We start from the raw sequence: 26980 nt of genomic DNA on the forward strand, positions 1-26980 counted from the left end.
TCCTCCCTTCCTTCATCCTCTTCTAGTGAAAGGTCTTATACCATATCCTCCTACTGCTGTTGTTGCAGATGCAACAACTCTTCGGTTGTTAGCTCGGTAGAGTGTCCTTCCACAAGCTCATCAATGTCCTTTTTTGGACTGCAAGTCCCAAAGTTTTCCCCATGGTCAAAATCTCATCAATGACAGCACTTTCTTCGACTGGAGAATCTGATTCAGACTAAAACCCTTAAAAATCTCTCTTCGGTACACATTCTGACCACAGTTTTCTCCATGCTGAATTACGGTATGTTACAGCACTCCATGCAGTGTCAATCGAGATTCACACAGCTCAAGATACTAGTGTTCTTTCTAGAATTCTCGAAGTGTTGGCTGTGTGTCATTAGTCACTTCGAAACACTTTAGGAAAAGGGCTTTTGTGTACAGATTTTCAAAATTTGAAATGACCTGTTGGTCCATGAGCTGAAGAATCAGCGGCAGAAATTTAACTGATGAAACTGAATTCATCAACTAATTCATCCTCTAAACCTGGGGAGTGAGTAGGAGCATTGTCCATGATTAACAGGCATTTTATTGGCAAATATTTTGCCGTTGGATATTCCTTCACTTGGAGGGCAAACACCTCGTGCACTCAATCATTGAAAAAATGTCTGGTCACTGATCCCTTCGTTTGCCCGCCACATAACAGGCTATTTACTTTTCATTATGTTGTTCTTTTTTAAAGACCAGGGGGTTGTCTGAATGAGAGACGAGCAAAGGTTTTATTTTATAGTTACCGCTAGCATTTGCACACAACAAAAAGGTAAGCCTATCTTTCATAGGCTAGTGCCCGGGCAGTGATTTTTCCTCCTTTGTAATGTACATACTGGTCGGCATTTTTTTCCAGAATAACCCGGTCTCGTCACAATTGAAAACCTGTTGAGGAAGAAACTGTTCTTCCTTTATATAAGTAATAGTCTTTAACAAAGCTTTCGGCTGCAGCTTTGTTCTAACTTGCTGCCTCGCCATGTCTTGTTATACGATGTATGCCTGTTCTGTTTTTTAATTTTTCAAACCAACCTCTACTGGCTTCGAACATGAATGAGTCACTTTCGGCATTTGTAGTAGGCATTTTTTTCTAGCTCAACCGTAAATTTGTAAAGCTTTTTCGCAAATAAAAGCTTCAAGCTTCACTCATGCTATCACCAGCTAACTCGTTTTTCCTGATGAATCTTATTAGCAGCTTTTCCATTTCCTCCACTACCTGCGACCTTTGCTTCGTTATCAAAGTCACGCCTTTTGCAACATTAACTGCCTTTATCACCTCTTCGTTCTTGAGGAAAGTTGAAATTGTTGATTTTGGAATGCCATACTGTCCAGCGAAATCTGAAACACGAACGACATTTTCAAATTAGGCAATTATTTGTTTTTTTTAGTTCAATTGTTCTTATTGTCTTCCTCTTCTCTTTCTGTTAACTTCTGGCTTTCTTTGGACCCATTATGAAGGCCCAGAGTTAATAAAAAAAAAAAAAAAACACAAAAATTCAGATTCATCCCATTAAGAGCATTCTGAATGTTGGCCCGGCACGTCGCAATGTTGTATTCCCGCAAATATCTCGAGGCTGAAGTCCTCGTCACCTTCGTCGATGGAGTAGATGAGCCCCTCCATAGTGGACTTCATGTAGAGGGCCTTGAAGGCCAGAGTGACCCCCTGATCCATTGGTTGTATGAGGGAAGTGGTGTTGGGAGGCAGGAACTCCACTTGGACCCCGTCATAATGGAGCTCCAAAGCTTTGTTTTAGTTTTTCAAAGCCCGAGGATTCAAGGACTTATAAATTAAGCCGGACTTGAGCATGAAGCCCACAGCATTACCGCACATGAGGAGAGTGACTCGATCTTTGTGGGCCTTGAACTTGACTTCTTCACTTCGTGCCGTCCTTGTAAAGGAATGCCAAGGACGACATCCTCTTCCAGAAGAGGTCAGGAGAATGTAAATGGGTTTTTATCATCCAAATGTTTTTAGAGCTTGCGTAAACACAAGTATGCATTAAGACCATAAGAAAAGGTATCCAAAATTCAATAAGGTAAGGTCTCGACAAAAGATAAAAGGAATATAATGACTTTCAAATTTTACAGTATTTTATAGTAATCGGGTAGTTGAATTGGTAGAGCTTCAAAAGTTCAAACTTGCAGCAAAAATACTGAACAGACTGACATAAGTCTCTCTCTATAATTTATATATGAAAGATGTTTTAATGTTGTTACTGTCCTTAAAATATTTTATTTTATTTTTTCATTTCTTTTCATACAGTTCATTTCCTTATTTCCTTTCCCCACTGGGCTATTTTTCCCTGTTGAAGCCCTTAAACTTATAGCATCCTGCTTTTCCAACTAGCTTGGCTAGTAATAATTTTATTGAATTTCCAGTAAGTAATTTCCAGAATTACCTTAAAATAAGTCAGTATATAATGTATTCTCATCTCCAATTTCATGTAAATAAATAAAATATTTTAACCCTTTTACCCCCAAAGGACGTACTGGTACGTTTCACAAAAGCCATCCCTTTACCCCCATGGACGTACCGGTACGTCCTTGCAAAAAAATGCTATAAAAATTTTTTTTTCATATTTTTGATAATTTTTTGAAAAAATTCAGGCATTTTTCAAGGGAATGAGACCAACCTGACCTCTCTATGACAAAAATTAAGGCTGTTAGCGCAATTTAAAAAAATATACTGCAAATTGTGCTGGGAAAAAAATAACCCCCTGGGGTTAAGGGTTGGAAATTTCCAAATAGCCTGGGGGTTAAAGGGTTAATATTACATCTCAAAAACACTAATCTTTCCCCCTACTAACCTGGCCCAAGTTGTAAGTTACTTGCATCCCCACTTCCTTCTCAGCTTCTAATAGGAGCATTTCCTCTGATTCCAGAACAGCAATTTCAGTCTCCAGTTTTTCTTCCTGCCGTGGAAGAAATTTCCTTAAAATAACATGAAATTAACCTATTATATTCTTAAGCTGAAATTCGTCAGTACGCAAATAATTAGAGCCTCTAGGTAACATTTTTTAACTCAAACAAAAAGTCATTCCATATTTCAACTTGAGGAAGAACAAAGGTCAAACATGAGGGTACACTTGGGCACACTATTCTATCTTATTTCTTTTCCTCTTGTTTTTTTAAAGTTTTATAGTTTATACATGAGAATTATTTTATTGTTCTGTTTTATTTAATTGTTAATTACTTCTATTCTAGTTCATTTCCTTATTTCCTTTCCTCACAGGGATTTGTTCCATTGAAGCCCTTGGGCTTATAGCATCCTACTTTTCCAACTAGGGTTGTAGCTTATCAAGTAATAATAATAATCATAATAATAATCAAGGACAGCTTTTAATGACATATAATCACCTCCCCTTAAAGGGAACAACTTAAGATGTGCCTTATCCAGAGCAATGTAAAAAATGCAAAACCTTCGCAATGCTCCTATTTCCACCCCTCCTTTACAAACGAATCTTTTAGATAAGCCCATTAGACCCAATAGGAGGAACCACCGGGCGAATACACAACTGGTCACTACGTCCACAGAACTTCATATAATCAGCGTCCTTAAAGAAAATATTCACAATTTACTTCCCAATCTTTTAAAAAAATATAGTAAAAATTAAGAGCATTGCTATTAAGGCCTATAAAAAGTATACTCCATTTAATTATCACATGATATTTGAAGCTCACAATGGTAGAAGACATAAATGCTAAATATTCTATAAGACATAATTCATAAAAATATTCTAAAATTCTCACATCATAAAAGAAAAGTTTAGGTATCACAGCCACTAGGAAGTTGCACTTTTGATGATACAGTAAGATATCTTTCTTTAATTCATCACAAAACCTTAAACAAATAAGTACTTGAGAAACCAGGAAATCATGAAAAATTGATAGAAAAGTAAACAATATACTGGTGCTTTCCCTTACCCCTTTTACCCCCAGGCTCTTTGGAAATTTCCAACCCTTAACCCCCAAGGGGTTATTTTTTCCCCAGTACATTTTGCAGTATATTTTTTTTAAATTGCTCTAACAGCCTTAATTTTTGTCATAGAGAGGTCAGGTTGGTCTCATTCTCTTGGAAAATGCCTGAATTTTCTAAAAAAAAAAAAAAAGTATCAAAAATATGAAAAAATTTTTATAGCATTTTTTTGCAAGGACGTACCGGTACGTCCATGGGGGTAAAGGGATGGCTTTTGTGAAACGTACCAGTATGTCCTTTGGGGGTAAAAGGGTTAATGAAGGCTTTACACAAAATAGATACCAGTAATATCTGTGATGCAAAATAAAGCTTCTGGCTTCATCTTACCTTTTCCATTAAATCTTTCAACTGGGACTTCAACTTGGAATTTTCCAGCAGAAGGAACTTTAGATAGTTCCCTTGTGCATCACTGACTTCCTGCAACTCCTGATTTATGATTGGAAACACACGTTCTTTGCATTGTTGAATATTTCTGTGAAAAGAAAAGAATTATCAAGGAACACTAAAATCTCGCTAATCCAGGCCATTTTTTACCTGGATTGCCGTCTTATCCAGATAGGTTTCATAAGAAATAAGTCGGATTTGTTGAGTGAAACAGTAAATGGTAAATTAGATGAAATAACTTATGACATTTTACCTAGTTGAAATAATTCTTTACTCTACTGTATATACAAAATTATATGATAAGTGACTTTAAATTTTCTAATGACAAAGGAATTATGGATTTCTATAGCTTTATAAATAAAATACTGTATGTCATGAGAGAGAGAGAGAGAGAGAGAGAGAGAGAGAGAGAGAGAGAGAGAGAGAGAGAGAGAGAGAGAGAGAGAGAGAGAGAGACACACACACACAAATAAATAAACTGCTTGTCTTAGTTTAAAATCATGAAATAACTTTAAAATAAAAACTAACAGCACACAATTGCTATACAGTAAATTGTTAGATTATAAATCTTAAAATCATATCCTGACTTACAGTACAGCAATTATTTAAGGAAACTGAAATTAACCCTAAATACTCTATATCAATAATAAACTATACAAATGTAAACATGACTTACATGGTCATATCCTTTAAACCTTGCAAAACCTCCGATGCATAAGACCTTATTTGCCTTTCCCAAAACCGATGCTCGGGAATTTCAAGTTCAAGTTCAAATAATCGACTCTTTAGTCCAGTCATTCTTACCTGAGGTCAAAGAAAAATGAAAAGTTAGATGTCGTGATTTTTGGTAAAGCATAAGTGTCTACTTCTGAGCAGTACAACCCAACTACAGTACTCTGAAAAGTTTGTATGTGCAGTAAAACACACCATAGGAATCATAAAATATACCACTTTCATGGAAATAAAAAATATATCAGTAAACCAAATCCCTTGAAATAATAAAAGAAGTACAAAAAGTCTCTGAAATTCAAACTACTGTACATTTATAAATCTGAGAGAGAGAGAGAGAGAGAGAGAGAGAGAGAGAGAGAGAGAGAGAGAGAGAGAGAGAGAGAGAGAGAGAGAGAGAGAGAGAGAGAGAGAGAATTTTAGGAAAACCACCAGGTACAGTACAAGTAAAAGTCAAATTCCTGCCACAGGAAAATGAGTGCATGTCAAAATATTTTGGAATAAAGAATGGGACTTGACATTATACAAGTGCAATAAGGCACTCAATTATACCCTACAATAAATATTAAATAAACTAAAGAAAGGACCAATCCACTAACTCTCCTTAATATAAAAATACAGAAGCATCTGGAAATGAAGACATAGACAAGGCTAACATTCATATCAGAACAGTGTGGCATTTTATTAGATTAAAAAATATCAAGGTTCACCTAATCAGAGTAAAAACCCTCAACATACTATATAACAAATTCAGAAGTAATTTGTATTTTTCCTATCGATACAAACCTTTAGCTATTTATTAGGTATCGCCAAAAGGACGAGCAATTAAAATTTAGCGAGGGTTAATTAACCATACCGCTAGTTAGCGGAGGGGGGGGGGGAGCTCGCTACCCCTTCCACTCGCACAACTGGGATTGAGCTCACTTTGCTTGGAGGTAGGACTTCAAAGAGGACAGGGTCGGCAGGTATGTTTGTATAAATAGTTAAAGGTAAAATACAAATTACCTACGAATTTGTCATTTGTTCCGTAACTGAAATACAAACCTACGCTATTTATTAGGGGTGACTCACCCATTAGGAGGGTGGATGTTACTGCCAATCTGGCTTTTGGCTTTGTCTGGGTGCTCCTTTTTCTTGAGTAGGTTAGAACCAAAAATAAGGAGTCCATAACACCTCGCTAAACCTTGCAACACAAGGTATGCAGCCTAAGCAAGCTGTATGTCGAGATAATCAGTGTGACTGTCAAGGTAAAACTTATTCAGCGTCCTTGTAGAAAAAGCTGTTGAACTAAGACTTTCCCAATACCACCTCCCCAGGGGATGGGGACGCAACAGTATTGACACAATACTAGGTACACAAGGGAGCATGGTTTACCTGCAGTGGTTGAGGTCAGCTTGTGCAGAGGACCCAGACTGCTGCTTTCCCCAAGAGAGGGGAGGATGAAGAAAAGTAAAAGTCAGTCATTCCTTATCATTCACGTAGACCAAAGCCGGGTAACAGTTCCCTCAACCTTCTGCTACTTGTCCAATAAGGAGCTTAAGGTATTCAACCAGCTGTTGTGCACCCACCACAGGACCGAATATAGAGTGTCTGTGGGTCACGTCTTGCAAGTAATAGGCTGTAAAAGTCGTCTTGCGCATTCACACCCTTGCTTGAAGAACCTGAGTCACAAAGTAATCTGCTTTGAAGGCCAGGGGCGTAGCTATGCCCGACATCGTGGGTCGACGTGTTGGAGGAGGATCTGGATTCAGAGGGTAATTGGTGACTCTGTGAATCCAGCAGAGATGGTGTTTTTGGTGATCCTTCTCTTGTCTCTCCCAGTGCTGATGACAAGCAAAGGCTCCCAGGTGGGCTGTTGCAGTTCTCTTGAGGTTGAGCCACAAACCTCTCCCTGGGTACAGTAATAGATGATCTGAATCGTCAGTTACAGAGGGGCGACTCGTCCAGAAGGGGTCGAATCTAGGATCCGTCACCTCTGGAGACTGCATCTTGGCAACAAACTCAGGGACGAAACTGAACATTACACTCACACTCCCCTTAAATGGCTGATGTCGAATGAGAGACCATGAAGTTCATTGACCCATTAGGCCCGGTCAAAGCAAGTAGGAACACTGTCCTCTAAGCCAGGTGGAGATTTGTTGCCTGGTGTAGCGATTCATCGGGGAGGTCTCCTTAGGGACCTGAGAACTCGAACCATGTTCTGAGAGGGAGGTCTCAAATCCAACTGAGGAAAGGCAAGTTCGAAAGTCTGTATGAGTAAGGAAAGATCTAGCAGTGAGTAGATGTCCCTTCCTTTCAGTTTTGAAGGCAAGGCTCAAGGCTGAGCGATCGTCTTTCACTGCCGAAACTGAAATAAGTCTTTCCTCAAGAATTCTGCTATTGCTGGAATAGTGGCATCGAGTGGAGATATACCTTTTTTAATAACACCAACCACAGAAGACATTCTACTTTGCCTGGTAACCTGTTGCTGAGGATTTCCTCAGATGTCCAGATATCCTCTTCGACACTTGTTGCAAAAATCCTCTATGAGTGAGGCGCTGGGTAGTCTCCAGGCGTGCCGTAATAGCAAAGCTATAGCTTGTGGTAGATGTCAAAGTGCAGTTGTCTGAGTAAATCGTGACGTGGAGGGAGTTCTCCTGGAGGCTCCATCAGGAGTTGCAGAAGGTCCGTAAACCATTCCGCATGATGCCATAGCGGAGCTATGAGAGGCTAATCGATGTTCTGGCCTTGTGGAGTATCCATCACATCAGATAGAATGGGGAAAAGGCATAAATGTCATCGTTGCCTCCCCCCATTTCTTGGCATGCATCTGGCTAGAGAGCCTTAGGGGATGGGACTGGGGAGCAGCGGAAGCCTGAAGTTCAGGGGCCTTGTGAACAGATACACAATTGGAGAACCCTACAAAATCAGGACTTTGTAGGCTACAAGGTGATCCAAAGACTATTCGGTGCACATTATCTGAGATGCTTCGCTCAGATTATCGGCGAGCACATTCTTCTAACCTAGAATGAACTGGGCTGATAGCGGTACCGAGCAGACTTCGGCCCACCTCAGTATTACTACTATAAGACTGGAGAGGGGCTGCGAACAAGTTCCTCCTTGCTTGTTGATATAAGCCACTGCAGTGGTGTTGTTGCTCTTCACTACTACTGAGTGGCACGCTAGGAACTGATGGGACTGTTGAAGAACCCGAAAGACTGACTTCATCTTAAGAGATTATGTGACGGTACTTTTCAGACTCTGGCCAGAGGCCTGAGATCGTGTGATGTAGCATATTGGTTCCCCCCCCTTTCTTTTGATGTCTAAACATCGCATCAAGACCGGGGAAAGGACGAGAAGATCTACACCTCTCCGTAGATTCTTGACTGCCACCCACCGCTTGAGATCTGTCCGTTCCTCTGATCCCATGGGGAACAGAATGTCCGGGAAATCGAAGGCCTGATTCCACTCGGGCTCAAACCGCTACTTTGACACCTTGTATAAATTAACAACCTCTATTACATTTCATTGCACAGGCCGCAAGTATACTCACTTTGTATAAGTGAGTATACTTGCGGCCTGTGCAATGAAATGTAATAGAGGTTGTTAATTTATACGATAGCCTTCAAGATTATATACGAAAACAAGACGTATCCCATTGCTCCCTCACAAAAAGCAATAGGGACGTGTACAGTATAACAATTTTATAACTTATGCTAGGCTACACAGGTGAAGTGATAATTACCTGCAGAGATTGAAGCCAGCTTGCAGAGGGACCCATGGGGCTGTACCCCATGAGAGAGGGAGATGAAGAAAGGAAAGCCAGACATTCTTCTCATTCATCTCAGTCTTAACCTTGGTAATCAATGCCCTCAACCAACTGCTACTTGTTCATCAAGGAGCCTGAGGTATCCTAAACCACTTGTTGAGCAGCCAACACTGGACTGACAGTGAAAGTTACAAGTCTCCTGTGGGTCACGTCTTTCAAGTAATGAGCTGTGAAGGTGGTCTGATTCTTCCACACACCCGCATGGAGAACTTGCAACAAAGAAAAGTTGTGCTTGAATGCCAGGGAGGTACTGATTCCCCTGACATCATGGGCTCTAGATCGACGACCCTGAGGAAGATAGGGAGCCAAGGCTCTTTCGATTACTTGGCGAATCCAAAAGGTAACTGTGTATTTGGTGACCCTCCTCACTCTCCCTAAACTAACAAACAGAGGTGTTAGTCTGGGACGTGTTACTGCAGTGCGTTCAAGATAGTATCTCAAACTCCTCACTGGGCATAGTAACAACTGATCTGGGTCATTGGTTACAGAACGAACACTTGCAATCGATAAACAATTGTCTTGTTACCCAGGCTTTTCCATTAGCCCTCCACAACACGTTTAGATGTTCCTTAACGACTTTGTGAGTCTTGAAGGCTCAAGGAGTATCAGAGTGATACACCAGCAGGGGTTTCACCTTGCAATCCCCACTGGCATTTGCACAGAGTGCAAGGGTAAGCCTATCCTTCATAGGCTTATGCCCAGGTAGTCTCTTTTCTTCTGCCGTGATGTGCGTTCGAAGAGGCATTTTTTTTCCAAAAAAGTCCAGTCTTGTCGCAATTGAAGACTTGCTGGGGACTGTAGCCTTCCCGGATAGTCAACTCGTCGAACGTCTTAACAAAGGCTTCAACCGCTTTCATGTCCGAGCTTACAGACTCCCCATGATGCACCACCGAATGAATGCCTGAGCGTTTCTTAAATTTTTCAAACCACCCCCGAGAAGCCTTGAACTCTGGGGGTTCCTGCTTCAGTGTTCCTTTTCCTGCATCGGCATCGGCCTGAGCATGCAACAGATCACCGAAAATGGCGCTGGCTTTCTGGCCGATTATCGCTTTGGTGATAGTGTCTCCAGACATTTCTTTGTCTTTTATCCAGACATGCAGCAGTCTCTCCATCTCATCATGGAGGTGGCTCCTCTTTCTGGAGAAAACAGTCATGCCCTTAGAAGGTGTTGCTGCTTTGATAGTTTCCTTTTGTTTAAGGATTATTCCTATCGTAGATGGATTTCAGCCATATTCCTTCGCGAGCACACTTAACCGCATGCTGGCCTCGTATTTCTTGATTATTTCTACCGTCATCTCCATGGAAAGCATCATCCTCTTCTTTCCCTTAACAGCGACTTTTTTGGGACCCATGGCTAATGATGTATCGCAGGATCACACACGATAACAGTACGTACAGTAAAATTGTTACGAAAGTGATATCACAAACACCAAGTCAATGCGTACCATACCGCTGCCGGAACGAAAAGACTTAGGAACGCCAGTGCATAGATGCACGATGGGATACAGTACAGCAGATGTCGACCAATAGGAGAGCAGGATCTCATGGTGGTAACTAGCATCCAAGTAGGGAGATAACCAATGGGAACGTAGGAGGATGGCAGCGAGTTTACGTGCTGGTGGGGCGCGAATTTTAAAATCCGTTTCAGATGCTCCCGCTCGTACCGCCTTTCGTCGTCCAAAACATTTTTCATGATCCGAGTCATGAGATTCTTCGCTTCTCCTTTCGTGAAGTGAAAATTTCGTAAGACGAGTCTTTCGTAGCTAGAGGTTTGACTGTACTTCCTTTGTAAAACAAAGGGAAGTGGAAGGGACCGAGAGGAGATCCTGCCCTCAAGGAACTTGAAGTTCCAGCTATCTGGGCGATAGCTTTCCTTTTGGCGACTTTCACAAACCCTTTGACCAGGGCAGAGCTGCACTGAACCTGGAAGGTTTCTGGGTCTCGAATATCTCATCAAGAACCACATCCTTCCCTTCCTGGATGTTGGAACTAGGAGTGGACTGCCTAATGATAGCCCTCATACTGGCAAAGACCTGCCAAAAGGTATGTTCCGCCTCACGTCTCTCCTGTTCGGAGTGATAGTTCAGACTGGCCGCCTTTGGAAGATTCTCATCTTCTGAGACTAAGGGGTCATCCACCTCCAAGCTCACATTCAGAGCCTGGGGTCGGTCAGAGTCATCAACAGAATTACTGGGGGGGACCGGCTACAGGGGACAGTCTCTGTGCCTCAGCCAATCTGGCTTCACGTGCCGGATGATTCTTAGGTTTCGTTTTCATGTCCTTCAATTCCCTACGCACAAGACGTTCCTTCAGTCTTAGAAGGGGGAAATTTTGAGGTCTTCGAGGCACTTGAAGAAGCTTTGGCAGCAAGAGCTGAAGGCTCCTCCTCTGGAGGAGATACAGAAACTGGATGTTTGTCTGGAGGCACTACCTCAACTTCTTGAGGGTTGACGGGATGGATCATGATCTCCCTGGGCTAGCATATGTCCCTACTCATCCTAGGATGGATAATATCGGTGTGAGGCAGTGTTATGCCTCTCATCCTTCTTTTCTACTTCTTAGGGATGACCTCCTTTACCTTTATTGGCATAAAAGGTTAGTTAGCCATATGAGAATCAGAGGGAATAGAACCTTCAGAACGCGATCAGGGTGGAGGTGATCTACACGCTCTGTCTGCCGTCTACTTCCTTCTAGGGACTCGACTCCCAACTGACGAACACGACGAGGAGTTGCCTTGACTGAGACAGTCGGAGGTTGGGACGGTGTAAGAGCCATATTCAGTCTTCAGGAGGGTGGTCATGAAAGTGTTCAACCAAGGAGGAAGCTCTGAACCTCTAGGTAAACCCTGAAATTCCCTAGGAGTGTCCTTTGGGTGGAACTCTAGAAAGAGCTCCTATCGACGGAGGTGATAACCTCTGAAGCAGAAGAACACCTTCCTTCGGAGGCGAAGGTAGGTCCCGACTAATAGGAATGTTCGCGAACCTATTAGGGGGCTCCTTGCACCCCTCTAGGAAGGGTGTCAGTCTTGGGCTGGAGGTGGAAGACGCAGAGGGACGAGGCGAAGGTGTTGGTACCACACTTGCTCGCGGTTCCGACACATAAGCTCATGAATTGCTTGCAGAAAACGCCGATTTGCTCGTGAAATCGCGAGATTCGCGCGCAAAATCGTCAGTTTCAGGCATCAACTGACACGACTCACGAGCAAAAGTGCTCTCAACTGGAGCACTAGGAGCCACAGAGGAAGAGGAAGGTCTAATGCCTTCCTGCTGTCCCAGAGAAGCACCTACGTCCGACGAAGTCGGCAGAGAAGGCCTCCGTGTAGGGACTACTCTAGTTGGAGAACGCGTCATAGCGGGACGCGTTTCCAAGCGTCATCTAGGCACGCTTTGCTAGAAGTCCCCAGGCAGTGAAAGGCACTGGGGGTTTAGCTGGACGTCTATTAGAGGAATGGTCATTCTCATCTTCAGGTCCGGTCTGAGGTCGTTTAAAAGGTCTGGTTGAGGGGCTACGTGCTGATGGACTGCATGTACGCCTACCTCTACATCTAGACGAGGAACGTCATTATTTCGGCTAGACTACAAAAGTTTCTCTCTCTAATTACTTCAGATATTGGCATAGGATCGATCGCGCAGTTTGTTTTCTTTGCTCTCTTGATAATTCTGATGATGCCATCTTGTGTTATGTTGTTAAATCTTACAAATTTTGTCTGTGTGCCTGGTGTATCATTAATCTGATGGTGAGTATTTACAAATGACCGGGTTATATTTTTAATTTTGTTTATAAAGAATACTAGAAAATTATTTGCTAGTTCCTGGTCACTGTATCCATCAAGCAGCTTCTTTTCTTTTTCATTTCCCATTATACCATTTAGGAGACGATATAACTTATTTGTGTCTGTTGCTGATTCGAGGATCTTTCTCTTATAGTATTCACTTTTTTTCCTTCTTAGTATCAAGTTATATTGACACGCAGCAGTTTTGTATTCTACCCAAGTACTTTCAGTTTTTAACCTATTCCACTTTCTTTCTTTACGTCTTTTTTCCCTCTTTTTCAATAAAGTCTCTCCATCAAACCAAGGAGTTTGGTCTTTTACAGTTATAGTCTTTTCCATCGGTGGGCACATGGTATCATATTCACTTTTACTCACTTTATTGACACACTTAGCTCCCAACAGAAGTTCGTCATATGTTGATAGCATCCTTTATTTTCTTTGTAACTTCTTCAATAAATAAGGTAGGAGAAAAATTTGATTTACGTCTAAAGTTTATTTTCTGTATTAATGCATGTTTCTATAGATGTAGACAAAACGTAATAAGTTTGTGTACTGGGGAGATAGTACATTTCTCTTCAACTTTTATATCAGATACAATATCATTCATGTCATCACTTAAAACTAGGTCCAACGAATGCCCAGTTAAAGTAGTTGCACAGTCGACATTCTTCACTAGTCGATATAATTCTAATAACTCACTAAATGCCAAAGCGTCAGGATTTGATGCATCATCCATCCAAAAATATAAGTCTCCACAGATAACTAATTCGTTTTTCTCCATGATAATCATCTCAATGAGAGCACCGAATTCTTCAAAAGATACAAGTGTTTGTTCTCGGAGGTTTGTAGAGACTGTCACAAAGGATATTTTTCTGTTTTTTCTGCGTAAAGCTTATTTCTATACAGTATATTCAAAGCTTGTTACACTAGTTCTTTTCAACATTTTGAGATTTGAGTAACTTTTATGAATAAAGAGTCCGAGACCCCTACCAGACCTACCTTCTGTCAGTATGTGAAAGGTGTGTGTGGGGGTGTCATTTCAGTGATCTTTGCCTTGTACAAGTTATTTAATCATGTTCAAGATAACGCTAGTATGTCCAAATATTCCTCGTTTATCAATTCTCAAATTTGAATAGTCTTATTGCCCTACACGTTGTATACAGTACTTACATAGCCCCAGTTTATGACATTCTTAGTAACCATGATCAGTATTTTCTGCAAGTCTTTTAATTTCCAAGTCATAAGCATTGCATTCTCTAGGATTTACTATGCGGTCACTTGGTTTGTGCAGTTCATACACTTTGACACTTGAGAATTACACTCCTTGGTGGAATGTTTTCCTGAACATTTCCCGCAGACTTTATCATCATTCTTAGATTTGCAATCCTTTTCAACATGTCCATACCTCTGACAGTGGTAGCAGGTGATCACGTGGTACCTATCACGTATGTTATAAGTACCCCATCGTAACGAAACTTTGTCCCCATTATCATGAATAGCCCTCCAAACTTTAAGATCACATTTTTCTTCAGGACTACACTTATCTTCTCTTCTATATTTTGGATTTGGTCCAGGCAGCGATTTCTTTGAATCAAGGCATTTACTACATCACCTTCATCATTGTACACATCGCATAGGCAATAAGCTTATTTCATAGGCCAACCCCGTATCATGTGTATATACAGTACAGTAGTATGAAAAGTAATGGGCCAAAAGCACTTACCTAAAGAATGCCAGATATCATATTCCTATACACACTATGGTACCCATCAACACAACTCTTTGCAATTCTATTACTTAAAAATCCAATAATGAACGCAAGTAAACACACACCTACTCCAAACTATTTGAGTTTGAAGAAAAGGGCCTCATGACCCCAAAGTTGCAAACTAGGGAACAGTTTTATTTTTAGCCAAAAGACATTCAAAAACTTTAGATGTGAAGTATGTGAAGAATTGAACTATCACATGATATAGTCAAATAATCCTAATATTGCAATATCAACTTACCATTTCATTTTCTATTTCATCTTTTATCTGCTTCCGCTCTTTTGCCACTTGCTGTTCCTCTCTTCCGATTTTCTCTATTTCTTCGATAAGTGCTTGACGACATGCTTCTTCATCTTCCACCATAGGTACTTCAACAGGTGACTGCAAAGTAGAAAAAATCAATAGTTTGCATCTTTCACTTACAAACATGGTCGAAGTCCTGTTAATCAATCGCTGATGCATGTCTATTTGATAAAGTGGCTGTCCCATGGGATGAGAGGAAGAAGCCCATATAATACCCAAGAAATAACTCTGAGATGGGTGGTAAGAACTGCTAATTATAACATTAAAGTGAGAATATTGATGGAAAAAGTTATTATTGAAATATAACACATTTCTAAAGTATTTTGTATTTTTCCTAGCTATAAAAATACGATTCCTTTAATTAGGGAGATTACTTTAACGCGAGCTGGAAGCAGTCGTTAAAAATGGATAACGAGCGCGCAGTTATCCAACTGGTGAGGAAGCGGAACGAAGACATGAATTTTCTGTTTCCATTACATCATCAACAACCACAAGGAAAAGGAAAAGAATCAACTGTTTGAAGAGTGCTAATCACACATGTGCGAACAGCGCAGCAGTCAAAGCAAAATTGAATAGAGAACAGACTGAAAGGGGAGACGGGGAAAATCCTGCTCCATTACCGAATAACGGCTCGTTTATTTTCAACCATGAATTCCACTTTGCCTCAAAGTAATCCCCCTAATTAAAGGAAGGGAGTTTGTATGTTTGCATCGGAACAATTAAAGATACTGAAATAAATTGGCTATGCAAAATACCCTTGTTACCATGAAATAAAGCCACATATTGACCATGGAAGTAGCTCTGCTGATGATTAAAATACTGAAGCATTCCCTTGGAATGCAATCGAGCACCAGCAATCTAATAGTAAAGACACAACAATACAATATCGTTACCTTTCCACTATGATTTTTCCTCGACAAGGTTATTCTATTCATTCTCCCAGAATACCCATCTACTCCAGGTTATCAATTCTAGTATAGATATTTGCCAAATTTTCTGGAAATTTATATTGGTCTTCATATATACTACAATACTAACTACTGCTCCTGTCCCCTCCTAACCACATGCAAAAACCATTGAGATCTTGGTCTACTTTCTGGGAATCTCTCAGAAATTAAAATAATTTTATCTTTGCAACACAATCGAGTCATGAATCTACCCCTTTTATAGTTGAGTTTCTCAAAATTCCCTAATGGCTCTGATATGAACCCTACATAAACTTTGTTTGTTTATATTTATAACAGTTCTTTTTCTGAAGGAAAAAATAATTTGCTTTTGCAGAGTGGAGGCTCATGTTGATATTAGCTTTGTGGAACTGCAGCAAACCCCTTTTTTCAATAGATATTATCGATAAAATTTAATATAATGATTTTTCCTTCAATTCTTTCTTTACACTTGTACAACATATAATCCTTAATCTGAATGTCAGTAGCCATCCCTCAGTTTATGAAAAAATAAAAAAATCTTTGTATGGAAATGTGCAGCTCAAAGTTCCAGCAATGTGTTTGATTGTTCTGCACATGTGCACATAGGAAGCCCATTATAGGTAGTCGGTTGGCCAGGGCACCAACCACCCGTTGAGATACTACCGCTAGAGAGTCATTGGGTCCTTTGACTGACCAGACAGTACTACATTGGATCCTTCTCTTTGGTTATGGCTCATTTTTTCTTTGCCTTCACATACACCAAATAGTCTGGCCTATTCCTTACAGATTCTTCTCTGTCCTCATATACCTGACAACACTGAGATTACCAAACAGATTTTCTTCGCTCAAGGGGTTTACTACAGTTTTGCACTGTAATTGTCCAGTGGCTACTTTCCTCTTGGTAAGGGTAGACGAGACTCTTTAGCTATGGTAAGCAGCTCTTCTACAATAAACACTCCAAAATCAAACCATTGTTCTCTAGTCTTGGGCAGTGCCATAGCCTCTATCATGGTCTTCCACTGTCTTGGGGTAGAGTTCTCTTGCTTGAGGGTACACTCGAGCACACTATACTATGTAATATCTCTTCCTCTTATTTTTTGAAATTTTAATAGTTTATATATGAAAGATTTATGTTAATGTTGTTACTGATCTTAGAATATTTTATAGTGATTGTTAATTACTTATTTTCTAGTTGATTTATTTCCTTATCTCCTTTCCTCTCTGGGCTATTTTCTTTGTTGGACCCCTTGCTTTTCCAACTAGGGTTGTAGCTTAGAAAAGGGATTTTGACGAAGGAAAAATCTATTTCTGGGGAGAGACCTGTGACGGCCGGTGAAAAAGTCCTTCTTTGTACTTTTTCTGATATAAATCTTCCAAATATACCAGAGAAAATTAAAAGCATGGAATGCAGAGGTTACAACCCTCGCGCGAGCACCTTGTTGGTGTCGTTTATCTAACAAGGTCGTTTGTAAAACACTATTCACAGGCTGTCTTCCATTTAGATAATCCCTTCATCAAAGGGGGAGGGTCGTGACAGGCCCTAGAGAATACAGTTGGGTTACCCTACCGACACCTACCACTCGCGCTCACCAGGTCATCCTTCTGATTTTGGACTTGCAAACAAGTTGAGTTTTTTGGGCACAGTGTTTTTTCGAAGAGTTTCTCGTTATTTCAACATGACTGACGTTGCTACTTCACCCTTACCAATGTTAAGTACCATAGTTTGTTTTGGCAGCTTTTGGCAGTACCGGGCATTTGTTCTGTTTCCAATATGGTGGTTTTTAGTTTTGGAAGCGATTGTCCTGCCGAGGTATCGGCAGCCATTTTGGGTTATGTTCGCTTCGGTAAATTTTCTAGTTATTTTTGCCCATCTGGTACTCTTTCATCTAGGTTATATCACTTACGTTTTATGGCCTTTTTGTGTTATCATTAATTATTATTAGTTTTTACTATGGTATTTATTTGCTTGCAAGTCCAATTTGGACCTACGAAGAATAGCGATTTAGAGAATAGCGGTTTAAAGTATAGCGATTTAAAGTTTAGTGATTTAGTCTGTTAGTTTGTAATCGCCTCAGAGGGTTCGATTTAGACTATATCCTTGTTTATTTGTTACGTTGTCGTTATTCTTCGTTCTTGGTTATTACAATTACTAAGAAAAAGCAATCAATTTTATTAATTTTCTTATTTCATTGTGTGATGTTAGTTTTTTATTATGTAACCTTGAGAGCGAAAACATAGAGTGCTCGTTCCCTGTTCTACAGATATGAGTTATCCCTTCTCTCGTTTTCTTTGTTAGCTCAAGTAAGAGAGGTGAATTTCCCGTTCTCCGTTTTTATACGATCACGAGTTATTCAGGCCTCCTCTTAGTATCAGAGTTGATGATAGTACGTTTAATATTATAAACGTTTTTATTGATGTGGTTACTGTTAATATAGCTAACACTATTAATAGCTACGTTAGTGTACGAGTCATTAATTGGGGTCGTTTTATACCGACACCCTTAGCTCCGCCTTGAGTTATGCTTAGCTCCGCCTTGAGTTATGCTTAGCTCCGCCTTGAGTTATGCTCCGCTATAATGGATATTCATTGGGTGAGAACTAGTTATCGTACCGGAGAGTGATGATGATGATGATGATGATGATGATGATGATGATGATGATGAGTAGGCTGATGGGGCCTGACCAGCCAGTACTTCGCAAATTTATAAAAGTATTACCGGTATATGTACATCTATATCATGGACTTCTCTTTATATTGAGGGTTTTTTGAGGGTAGATAAATTTTATATTTTTAATACCATTAATTTTTTGCCTTATAAAAGCCGAAAATTGTCCTTTTGGACTTAATAAAAGCTGAATTTTGGGCTTAAGAAGACTGAAAATTTTCTTTTTTGGCATTATGATAGTAAAACATATTCCTACAATATTATGACTAAATGACTAAGCATTTCTGAGAGATTTGGTAACATAAATGTAATGGTGCCAACCGCATGCCGGCCTCAAAACAATAAAAGCATGTAAATATGACAAATTCGAAGATAATTTGTATTTTTCCTAACCATACAAACCTTAGCTATTTACAAAGGGTTATTACTTTTAGCGTAGCTGAAATGGCGAGCCATTAGAATTTAACGAGGGTGTATTACCCCCGCGCTAGTTAGCGGGGGGGTAGGGGAGTGGTAGCTAGCTACCCCTCCTCCCCCTCACACACAGGTGAATACTCACTTTCACTTAGAGGTAGGACTTGTCTTGGGGGACAGGGCTGGCGGGCAAATATGTGTAAATAGCTAAGGTTTGTATGGTTAGGAAAAATACAAATTATCTTCGAATTTGTCATTTGTTCCGTAACCGAAATACAAACCACGCTATTTACAAAGGGTGACTTATCCCTTAGGAAGGGTGGAAAGTCCCCAGCCATACTGGCTTTGGCTTTACCCGGGGACTCAGAATCCGAGTGAGTCGCACTCGAGAAAAGGAGTCCCTGCACCTCACAAGTTCCTTGCTCCGCAAGGAACCATGTGGCCTACGTAAGCTTGTGTGTGAAGGAAGAAGTGTGACCCGTCTTAGGCAGTTGACCTGGAGTTCCAGAAGGAACTCTGGGTTAGGACGTTCCCAATACCACCTCGTCAGGGTATGGGGGACGCGACAGTATTGACTCAATACTCGGAACACAAGGAAGCATGGTTTACCTGCAGAGGTTCGAGGTCAGCTATGCAGAGACCAGGATGCTGCTTCCCTGTAGAGGGGATGATGAAGAAAGAAGTAAGGGCCAGACATACTTCTTTCGTTCATGCAGACTAAAACCTGATAACAATGCCCTCAACCTTCTGCTACCTGTCCAAAAAGGAGCCTGAGGTTAGACCAGCTGTTGTGTAGCCACCACAGAGCGATAGAAAACGTATCGAGACTCCTGTGGGTCACGCCCTGCAGGAAGCGGGCTGCGAAGGTCATCAGACGCTTCCAGACTCCAGCTTGTAGCACCTGCGTCACAGAGTAGTATTACTCGAAGGCGAGGGACGTTGCGATGTATCCAACATCGTGCTGTAGGGCGACGTGACGGGGGAGGGTCTGAAGACAGGTCGAGATGAATGTCCTTGAGTCCGGGCTGAAGAGGTATACTGGTGACTCTCCCCCCATGTCCTCCTTGTGTTCCCAAATCGGCTGCAACTGAGGCCAAACTGCAGCTGTTCCCAGCGCTAACCTCTCGATTCCTTACTGGCCAGAAAGAGAAGGTCTTGGGACATCAGACACAGAATGGAGACTCGAAATCTTGAATGAATCGGACCGAAGGGTCAGGAACCTCAGATTCTGAGTCTAGCCAACAACTCAGGAGCGAGCCTGAATGTTGCCTTCCCCTCTTCCTTAGAAAGGGGGGAGTAGTAAGAGACCAAGAAGATTGCTTACACACTGGCCGTGGCCAGAGTGAGCAGAAGACCCAAGGCGGAATACAATCCGAGGCCTGTCGTAAAAGGGTCTTGAGAAGATCTCTTAAAGGACTAAAAGTCCGAGCCATGCTCCAAGTTGGAGGTCTTCCTCCGACTAGGGCAGGGACGATCGTAGCTTCGCATGAGCGAGGATAGATCCAGCGGGCAGGAAAAAGTTATTCCTTTAAGCCTGAAGGTCAGGGAAATGCTGAGCGACAGGCTTCATTGCCGAGAGCGGAAAGGAGTTTCCTCCCGCCGAAAGGCAATAAGACCGTCATTGCTGGAGAAGAGGCCTCACGGGAAGAGGTATATTTCCCACGGCACCAACCACCTTAGACTCTTCACTTTGCCTGGGAGACCCCTGTGGATGACTATCGCAGATGACGCGACCTCCGTACCGCGACTGTAGCGGGTTGTCTCTTCTAGAGGAGGAAGCGTAGTGTCTCCAGGCATGAAGCCGAAGCGACGCCCCGGTTCGGGAGAGATGTCGCAGTGTGGTTGCTTGAGTAGTCTGCGCCGTGGGAGAAGCTCTCCCGGGAGTTCCGTCAGGGGAAGCAGAGGGTCCAGAAACCGTTCTGCGCATAGTCCCAGTGGAGCTCTCCCATTGAAAGGTTGACAGACAACCTGGTTTTGTTGAGACCCATTGTCCGCAGACAAAAAGGAGGGAAGACGCAGGCGTCGAAGTTGTCCCACCATCACCGGAATGCATCTTGCCAGAGTCTCGGGGTCTGAGACTGGGGGGAAGACTAGCGGAAGCTTGAGGTTCCAAGGTGTCGCGATCAGGTCCCCCAGACCAGCACTTGCTGGTTACCCAAGGTCAAAGACCCCTAGGTACACTCTCTCTATGAGGCTCTGCTCGGATAGTCTGAGAGAAACATTCCCCTGCCTGGAATGAGAGAGCCGATGGTGGAATTGAGAGAATCTCAATGATCCCGGTATCTCTACTGCAAGATGTGAAGGTGTGAAAATGCGTCCCCTGCTGGTTAGAATGAAGTCGACGCGCAACGGGGCGACTTGGCAGGAGCTGTAGGATCTGAAGAGGGGCCAGACTAAGGCCCTTAAGCCTGCCTGAATGATGGAGAGGTATCCTTCAGGTCTTGACCATAGGCCTGGACCGGAACATGCCCCCCCCCCCTTTCCTTGACGAGTCCGAGAACCGCATCAAGAATGTGGGGAAAGGACGAGAATATCCACTACCATCAAGAGGCTCCATAGGTCAACACCCATTGCAGGTTTAATAGTTCCGCTGGTCCCATAGGGCCAGGGAGTCCGGTTAAACATTGCCTGAAGCCACCGGAACTTGGATCGCCCCACATGGAACTTATCCTGAGGCGACCGTTCGGACTATAGACGGGTCAATGAGGAAAGAAGAACTAGGAAACGTTCCAAGGTAGGGCTGAAAGCTCTGCTTGACTGAGAACAGGTACTGCGACTCTCCTCAGTCTTGCCACAGTCAACCGAAAGGAAGGCTCGGAGGATGTGGTAACAGAATCTGGTGTCCCCAGGTGGTCACCCATCCAAGTACCGACGTTGCTTAACCTCGCTGGACGGATGAGAAGCGGGGTTTCCAATGTGGTAAGGCGGTTGACTCAATATCATGGCCAGATACTCCAGATGTTGAGGCAGAGGAAGAGAAGGCTCCAAGCAAAATACCATGAGCCCACACTCATGGTCAGCATCCGGAAGCTTGTCCCGGCGCTGAAGAAGGTCGAAACCCGAGCCTACCGGAGTTGACCAGCCCTCCAAACAGCAGAGGAGGCGGAAGCCTGCACCTGAGCGGCCAAGAGGAAGGCAGGGAGAGTTCTCTGGGGAAACAAACCTGCTATGCCACGGCGGGATAGCCACACTGCATCATAAGCAGGAATACTTGCAGTCTAGGCTGAATTCGACGAGCACCCTGGAAGATGGATGGAATGGAAACTGAAAGTACCCGTCCTTCCGATCCAGGGTTAAAGGAGTCCTGTCGCCTCGTTACCAGTCTGATCGATTCTGCTGGTCTACGCTGGCCGAAGTTTGTTCGACAAACTTGATCAGGGCTGAGAGGTCGACTATGGACATCCCCTCTCAGATCCTTCCTTACAAGAAAGGATCGACTGAGGGGGCCGGGGGTGAAGCCGTCGATGATCCTAAGGAAAACCTTCGCCTAAGGTATGGATCATTCTGCCCAACCGGGCAACTCTGCTGATGCTATGGCATAGAGGTTCAGAGACACTGAATTCGCTGACAGACGGCAGGCGCGATATCCTTGGCTACTCACAGAGATTGTGCGGGAATGGGCATCGGGAAGCTGTCATTCGGATGAGTAACCTTAAGCATCCTCCCAGCGAAAAAACCTGCAATCCTAGAGTTCGTGAACTCCTTTTAGGACTATGCCCCCCCGGGGGAGTCTCCCGTGCCATCTGTTCCTGACAGGAGGAAACTGCAATTGGATACCTTGTCCCAGTTGTCGTAGCCGATAACTTAGGCCGACGTGGTTGAAAGAAAAGGGCGCTGGAGCCCTGCAGAGTCTGGAAGAAAGCGCCTTGGAGGAGTGAAACCGGAAGTCGATTTACTCCGCACAGCAGCTGTCTAAGTCTCTGTCCTTGGGCACAGACAAAACTCTTCTCAAGGATGGAAGGGTGTCTGAGGTCGTCGACCTCCACAGATGAGACACCCGAAGGAAGCCCTCAGTCAGCGCGTCCAGATGGTACAACATCGAGCTTGTCCGCAAGTAGATACTTAACGACGAAAGGCCAAGGTGCCTGAGCTCGAGAGGAGGAAAGTACCCTTGATCTTCCTGTAGCTTCCTTGAACCAAACCTCGGGCCGTAACCGAGGAGGGAGAGAACCTGGTAAGCTCCCAGAGGAAGAGGTAAGCAGTCACCCCTTGTCCGATGGAGAAATCTTGAACGGAAAGCCCCCCCGCCAAAAATCCTTCCAGGGCGGGAGAAGGAGAGAGTACTCGTGCAGGAGAGGGGACCCTCGAGACCGACCTCTTGGGAACCAACTTCGCCCTAGGGGAAGTCACCACGAAGTCCACTCCTCTCTTTCTCTTCAGCGTAGGAGAGACAGCCGCTGGTTTGTTACCCTGGCCGGCGAGTGCTGGTTTCATAACCCTCATTAACGCCCGTGCCAGCGGACCAAACCATGTCTGCTGCTCCAAGGACACAGAGTCCGAAATCCTCGCTAAGGTGAAAGGGATCGGGCGATCCTTTGGAGTGAACACGACGGTACCTGCCTGAAAAGAAGGTGGGGAAGAATGCTGTACTGACCTGTCTTCGTGCTGCACTACCAACCTGTGCTTGGATGGAGGTGATCCCGAGTGCCGTCTAGGAGCAAGCGTCCCTGCTGCTACCACCGGCTGTGGAATTCGCCGCGAACTATGGTCGCGCGAGGGCGAACGGTCGCGCAAAGGCGAACGGTCGCGCGGGCGCGCACAGGCGAGCGGTCGCGCGGGCGCGCAGGCGAGCAGCGAGCAGTCGCGCAGGCGAGCGTCGCGCAGGCGAGCGGTCGCGCGGGCGCGCAGGCGAGTGATCGCGCGGGCGCGCAGGCGAGTGGGCGTGAGGGTGGGCAGGTAAATGAACACGTGTTCGAGGCGACGAACGCAAGCAATGGCGTGACGGCGAGGGATCGTGCTGCCGCGTAGGTGAAGAAGATCGCTGGCGATAATGACCGCGTGATGGTAAGCGATGCCGAGCAGCATGTGTAGGTGAATGATCGCGTGATAGGGTGCGATGGTGATCAGCATCCGCAAGAGGGCGAGCGTTCAGGGTTGTGCGATGAGGAGCAGCATGCGTAAGCGGGCAATCGTGCAGGGTTGTGCGATGGCGAGCAGCATGCGCAGGTGAATGATCGCGTGAAAGGGTGCGATGGTGATCAGCATCCGCAGGAGGGCGATCGTTCAGGGTTGTGCGATGAGGAGCAGCATGCGTAAGCGGGCGATCGTGCAGGGTTGTGCGATGGCGAGCAGCATGCGCAGGTGAATGATCGCGTGAAAGGGTGCGATGGTGATCAGCATCCGCAGGAGGGCGATCGTTCAGGGTTGTGCGATGAGGAGCAGCATGCGTAAGCGGGCGATCGTGCAGGGTTGTGCGATGGCGAGCAGCATGCGCAGGTGAATGATCGCGTGAAAGGGTGCGATGGTGATCAGCATCCGCAGGAGGGCGATCGTTCAGGGTTGTGCGATGAGGAGCAGCATGCGTAAGCGGGCGATCGTGCAGGGTTGTGCGATGGCGAGCAGCATGCGCAGGTGAATGATCGCGTGAAAGGGTGCGATGGTGATCAGCATCCGCAGGAGGGCGATCGTTCAGGGTTGTGCGATGAGGAGCAGCATGCGTAAGCGGGCGATCGTGCAGGGTTGTGCGATGGCGAGCAGCATGCGCAGGTGAATGATCGCGTGAAAGGGTGCGATGGTGATCAGCATCCGCAGGAGGGCGATCGTTCAGGGTTGTGCGATGAGGAGCAGCATGCGTAAGCGGGCGATCAGCATCCGCAGTTGAGGGTTGCGCGATGGCGATCAGCATCTGCAGTTGAGGGTCGCGCGATGGCGATCAGCATCCGCAGTTGAGGGTCGCGCGATGGCGATCAGCATCCGCAGTTGAGGGTCGCGCGATGGCGACCAGCATCCGCAGGTGAGCTAGTAGCTGGCGAACCATGTTTCTTCAGAAGTGTTGGAGAACGTTTGCATGCCAGCTGTAACACACGTGGGCGATCCGGAGATCGCTGGCGAGGTGATAATCGCTGGCGAGCTGATGATCGCTGGCGAGCTGATGATCGCTGACGAGCTGATGATCGCTGACGAGCTGATGATCGCTGACGAGCAGAAGGCTACGCGTGGAAGCCTGCGCAAAGAAGAAGAGTCCTTGACCCCAACCTGAACCGAAGTTCTAGATCGCGAGGGTGAACGTGGGCGCACAGGGCACGTAACAGGAACCGCAGGGAAGATCATCTTGAAAGCGCTGACGAACAGGAGAGCGCTGATGAGCAGAAGGGCGCGCAGGGAAACCCTGACACGCAAGGGAAGAACCCCCGTGGGGACAACCCTTTGCCCCGAAGGGATCGTTGTCCGCCGGGAGACTGATGTCCGTCGGAAGACCGCTGTCCGTCGGGCAGACCGTTGTCCGTCGGGAAGACCGTTGCCCGTCGGAAGACGAGATCAGACTGCTGTCCATCTGCACCAAGGCGGAAGATCGAGAAAAAGGAGTTGTAGGCTGCAAACAGAGATCCAAAAGGGCGCCTCAAGCACCCTTATAGGGAGATGAGAGGCCCTTACGACGAGGCGGACGGAGGGCCTTACGGCGAGGGAGGCCAACAGCAACAGAAGAAACCTCCGAAGAGGAGTCTCTATGAGTGTACTCTCTCGCGAACGAAAGAGAAACACTTCGTGGAAGAGACTGGTCAGCCAGTGACCTAAAAGGAGCAATCCTCCGAAGAGGAGCTCCTGCAGTTGCCCAGCCCCTTGAGCGAAACTGCAGGTGCGACCGCTCAGCACCAAGAGCATAGTCGCACGAAAAAAAGGCAAGAGAAGAACCCCCCAAAAGGGGAAAAACTCAAGCCTGGACAGGAAAAACTTCCCTCGGAAGGAAAGTTATCCGCCCAAGGAGGCAAGCCTCCTGACTGTTCTAAAATGAACTGGAGAGCTGTCCGTCGACACGGGAGTACTACCAGTAGAAGGAGACACGCCCCTGACGAAAATACAAGGGGGGAGGCAGCAACAGCCGAATCCCCAGGACTCAACCAGACAGCTCACACCGTTGCTATATTACAGAAACGAACTAGATCGGTAACTGTAAAAAAAAAAAAAAAAAAAAAAAAAGAAAAAAAAAAAATAATAATATTAGTACACATTCATTCCCCCGGGAAGGCTCCGAAGAGGAATCCCGAGGGAAAGGAACAAGAATTACACAACAGGCACGTGCCCTCACAACCACTTACAGTCGCGGAAGGAGAGCTGTAACCAAAACAGAATTATAACAATTATAATTATGTAACTATGTAATTATGTAATTTAAAAATGAATGAACACTAAAGAAAGAACGAAAACCCCGAAAGGAATCGTTCTACAAGCTGAAAAACAAAAAACAACTACAATTAGATTCATAACTAATTGATACAAACGTACGGCGTAGCAACCCCCCACACGGAAAGGAAGCTAGGCTATAAGGGCATAGTAACACGTAGTAAAAGGGTGAACGACCTCAAGAGAGAGAGAGAGAGAGAAAGACATAAGTCAAACTCGATCGCCACTCATAAAATACGCCGTGGTGGCCTAACTGCCGAGGCCTCCACGTAGATATCGTACACTACACACACACATCTGAAAAGGAAACTTACTTATTTCTATACTAAAATATATATACAAACATGAAAACATGTTTACATATATATTGAGTAAAAGAAAAGTAAGCGATTAAGTAAAGACAAAACAGACAATGGCTGCCAAGCGAGGACCAAGACAGAGACGTCTGTCACAGTCCGAGCCAAAAGTTAAAGTGAGTATTCACCTGTGTGTGAGGGGGAGGAGGGGTAGCTAGCTACCACTCCCCTACCCCCCCGCTAACTAGCGCGGGGGTAATACACCCTCGTTAAATTCTAATGGCTCGCCATTTCAGCTACGCTAAAAGTAATAACCCTTTGTAAATAGCGTGGTTTGTATTTCGGTTACGGAACAACTAAAAATACACGGAGTGGAGACGCAAAATTCTCTAACACACAAAAAGGAGGGTACTAGACAATGAAGAAGAAGTTGAAGCACTCATGATCAAAAATCGCTCAAAAAGCTAAGAAATACAGGCAGAAACTCTCCAAGCGATCATCAAAGACGACGCTGCAAAAAGGGTTATGGTTCAACAGGAAACGTGTTAGTTGTAGCACATTGAGATCGGGAGT

General features: G+C 44.3%; 1 protein-coding gene across 3 annotated transcripts in view; it reads right to left on the bottom strand.

Annotated features, from left to right (window-relative positions):
- The window catches only part of LOC137628766 (uncharacterized protein PF3D7_1120000-like), a 67718-nt gene that overhangs the window by 16825 nt on the left and 23913 nt on the right, over window positions 1–26980 (bottom strand). For 2 of the 3 annotated variants that reach the window (XM_068359960.1, XM_068359961.1), the window contains exons 4-7: window positions 14703–14843; window positions 5061–5188; window positions 4328–4472; window positions 2832–2936 (exon numbers count right to left, since the gene is read on the bottom strand). In XM_068359960.1, the coding sequence (XP_068216061.1) occupies window positions 2832–2936; window positions 4328–4472; window positions 5061–5188; window positions 14703–14843 (519 nt within the window). The remainder of the gene's footprint in view (window positions 1–2831; window positions 2937–4327; window positions 4473–5060; window positions 5189–14702; window positions 14844–26980) is intronic. The other variant, XM_068359962.1, reaches the window with a different exon arrangement.

This window comes from Palaemon carinicauda, chromosome 36 (genome assembly GCF_036898095.1).
Source record: "Palaemon carinicauda isolate YSFRI2023 chromosome 36, ASM3689809v2, whole genome shotgun sequence".
In the NCBI taxonomy this organism is placed as follows: Eukaryota; Metazoa; Arthropoda; class Malacostraca; order Decapoda; family Palaemonidae; genus Palaemon; species Palaemon carinicauda.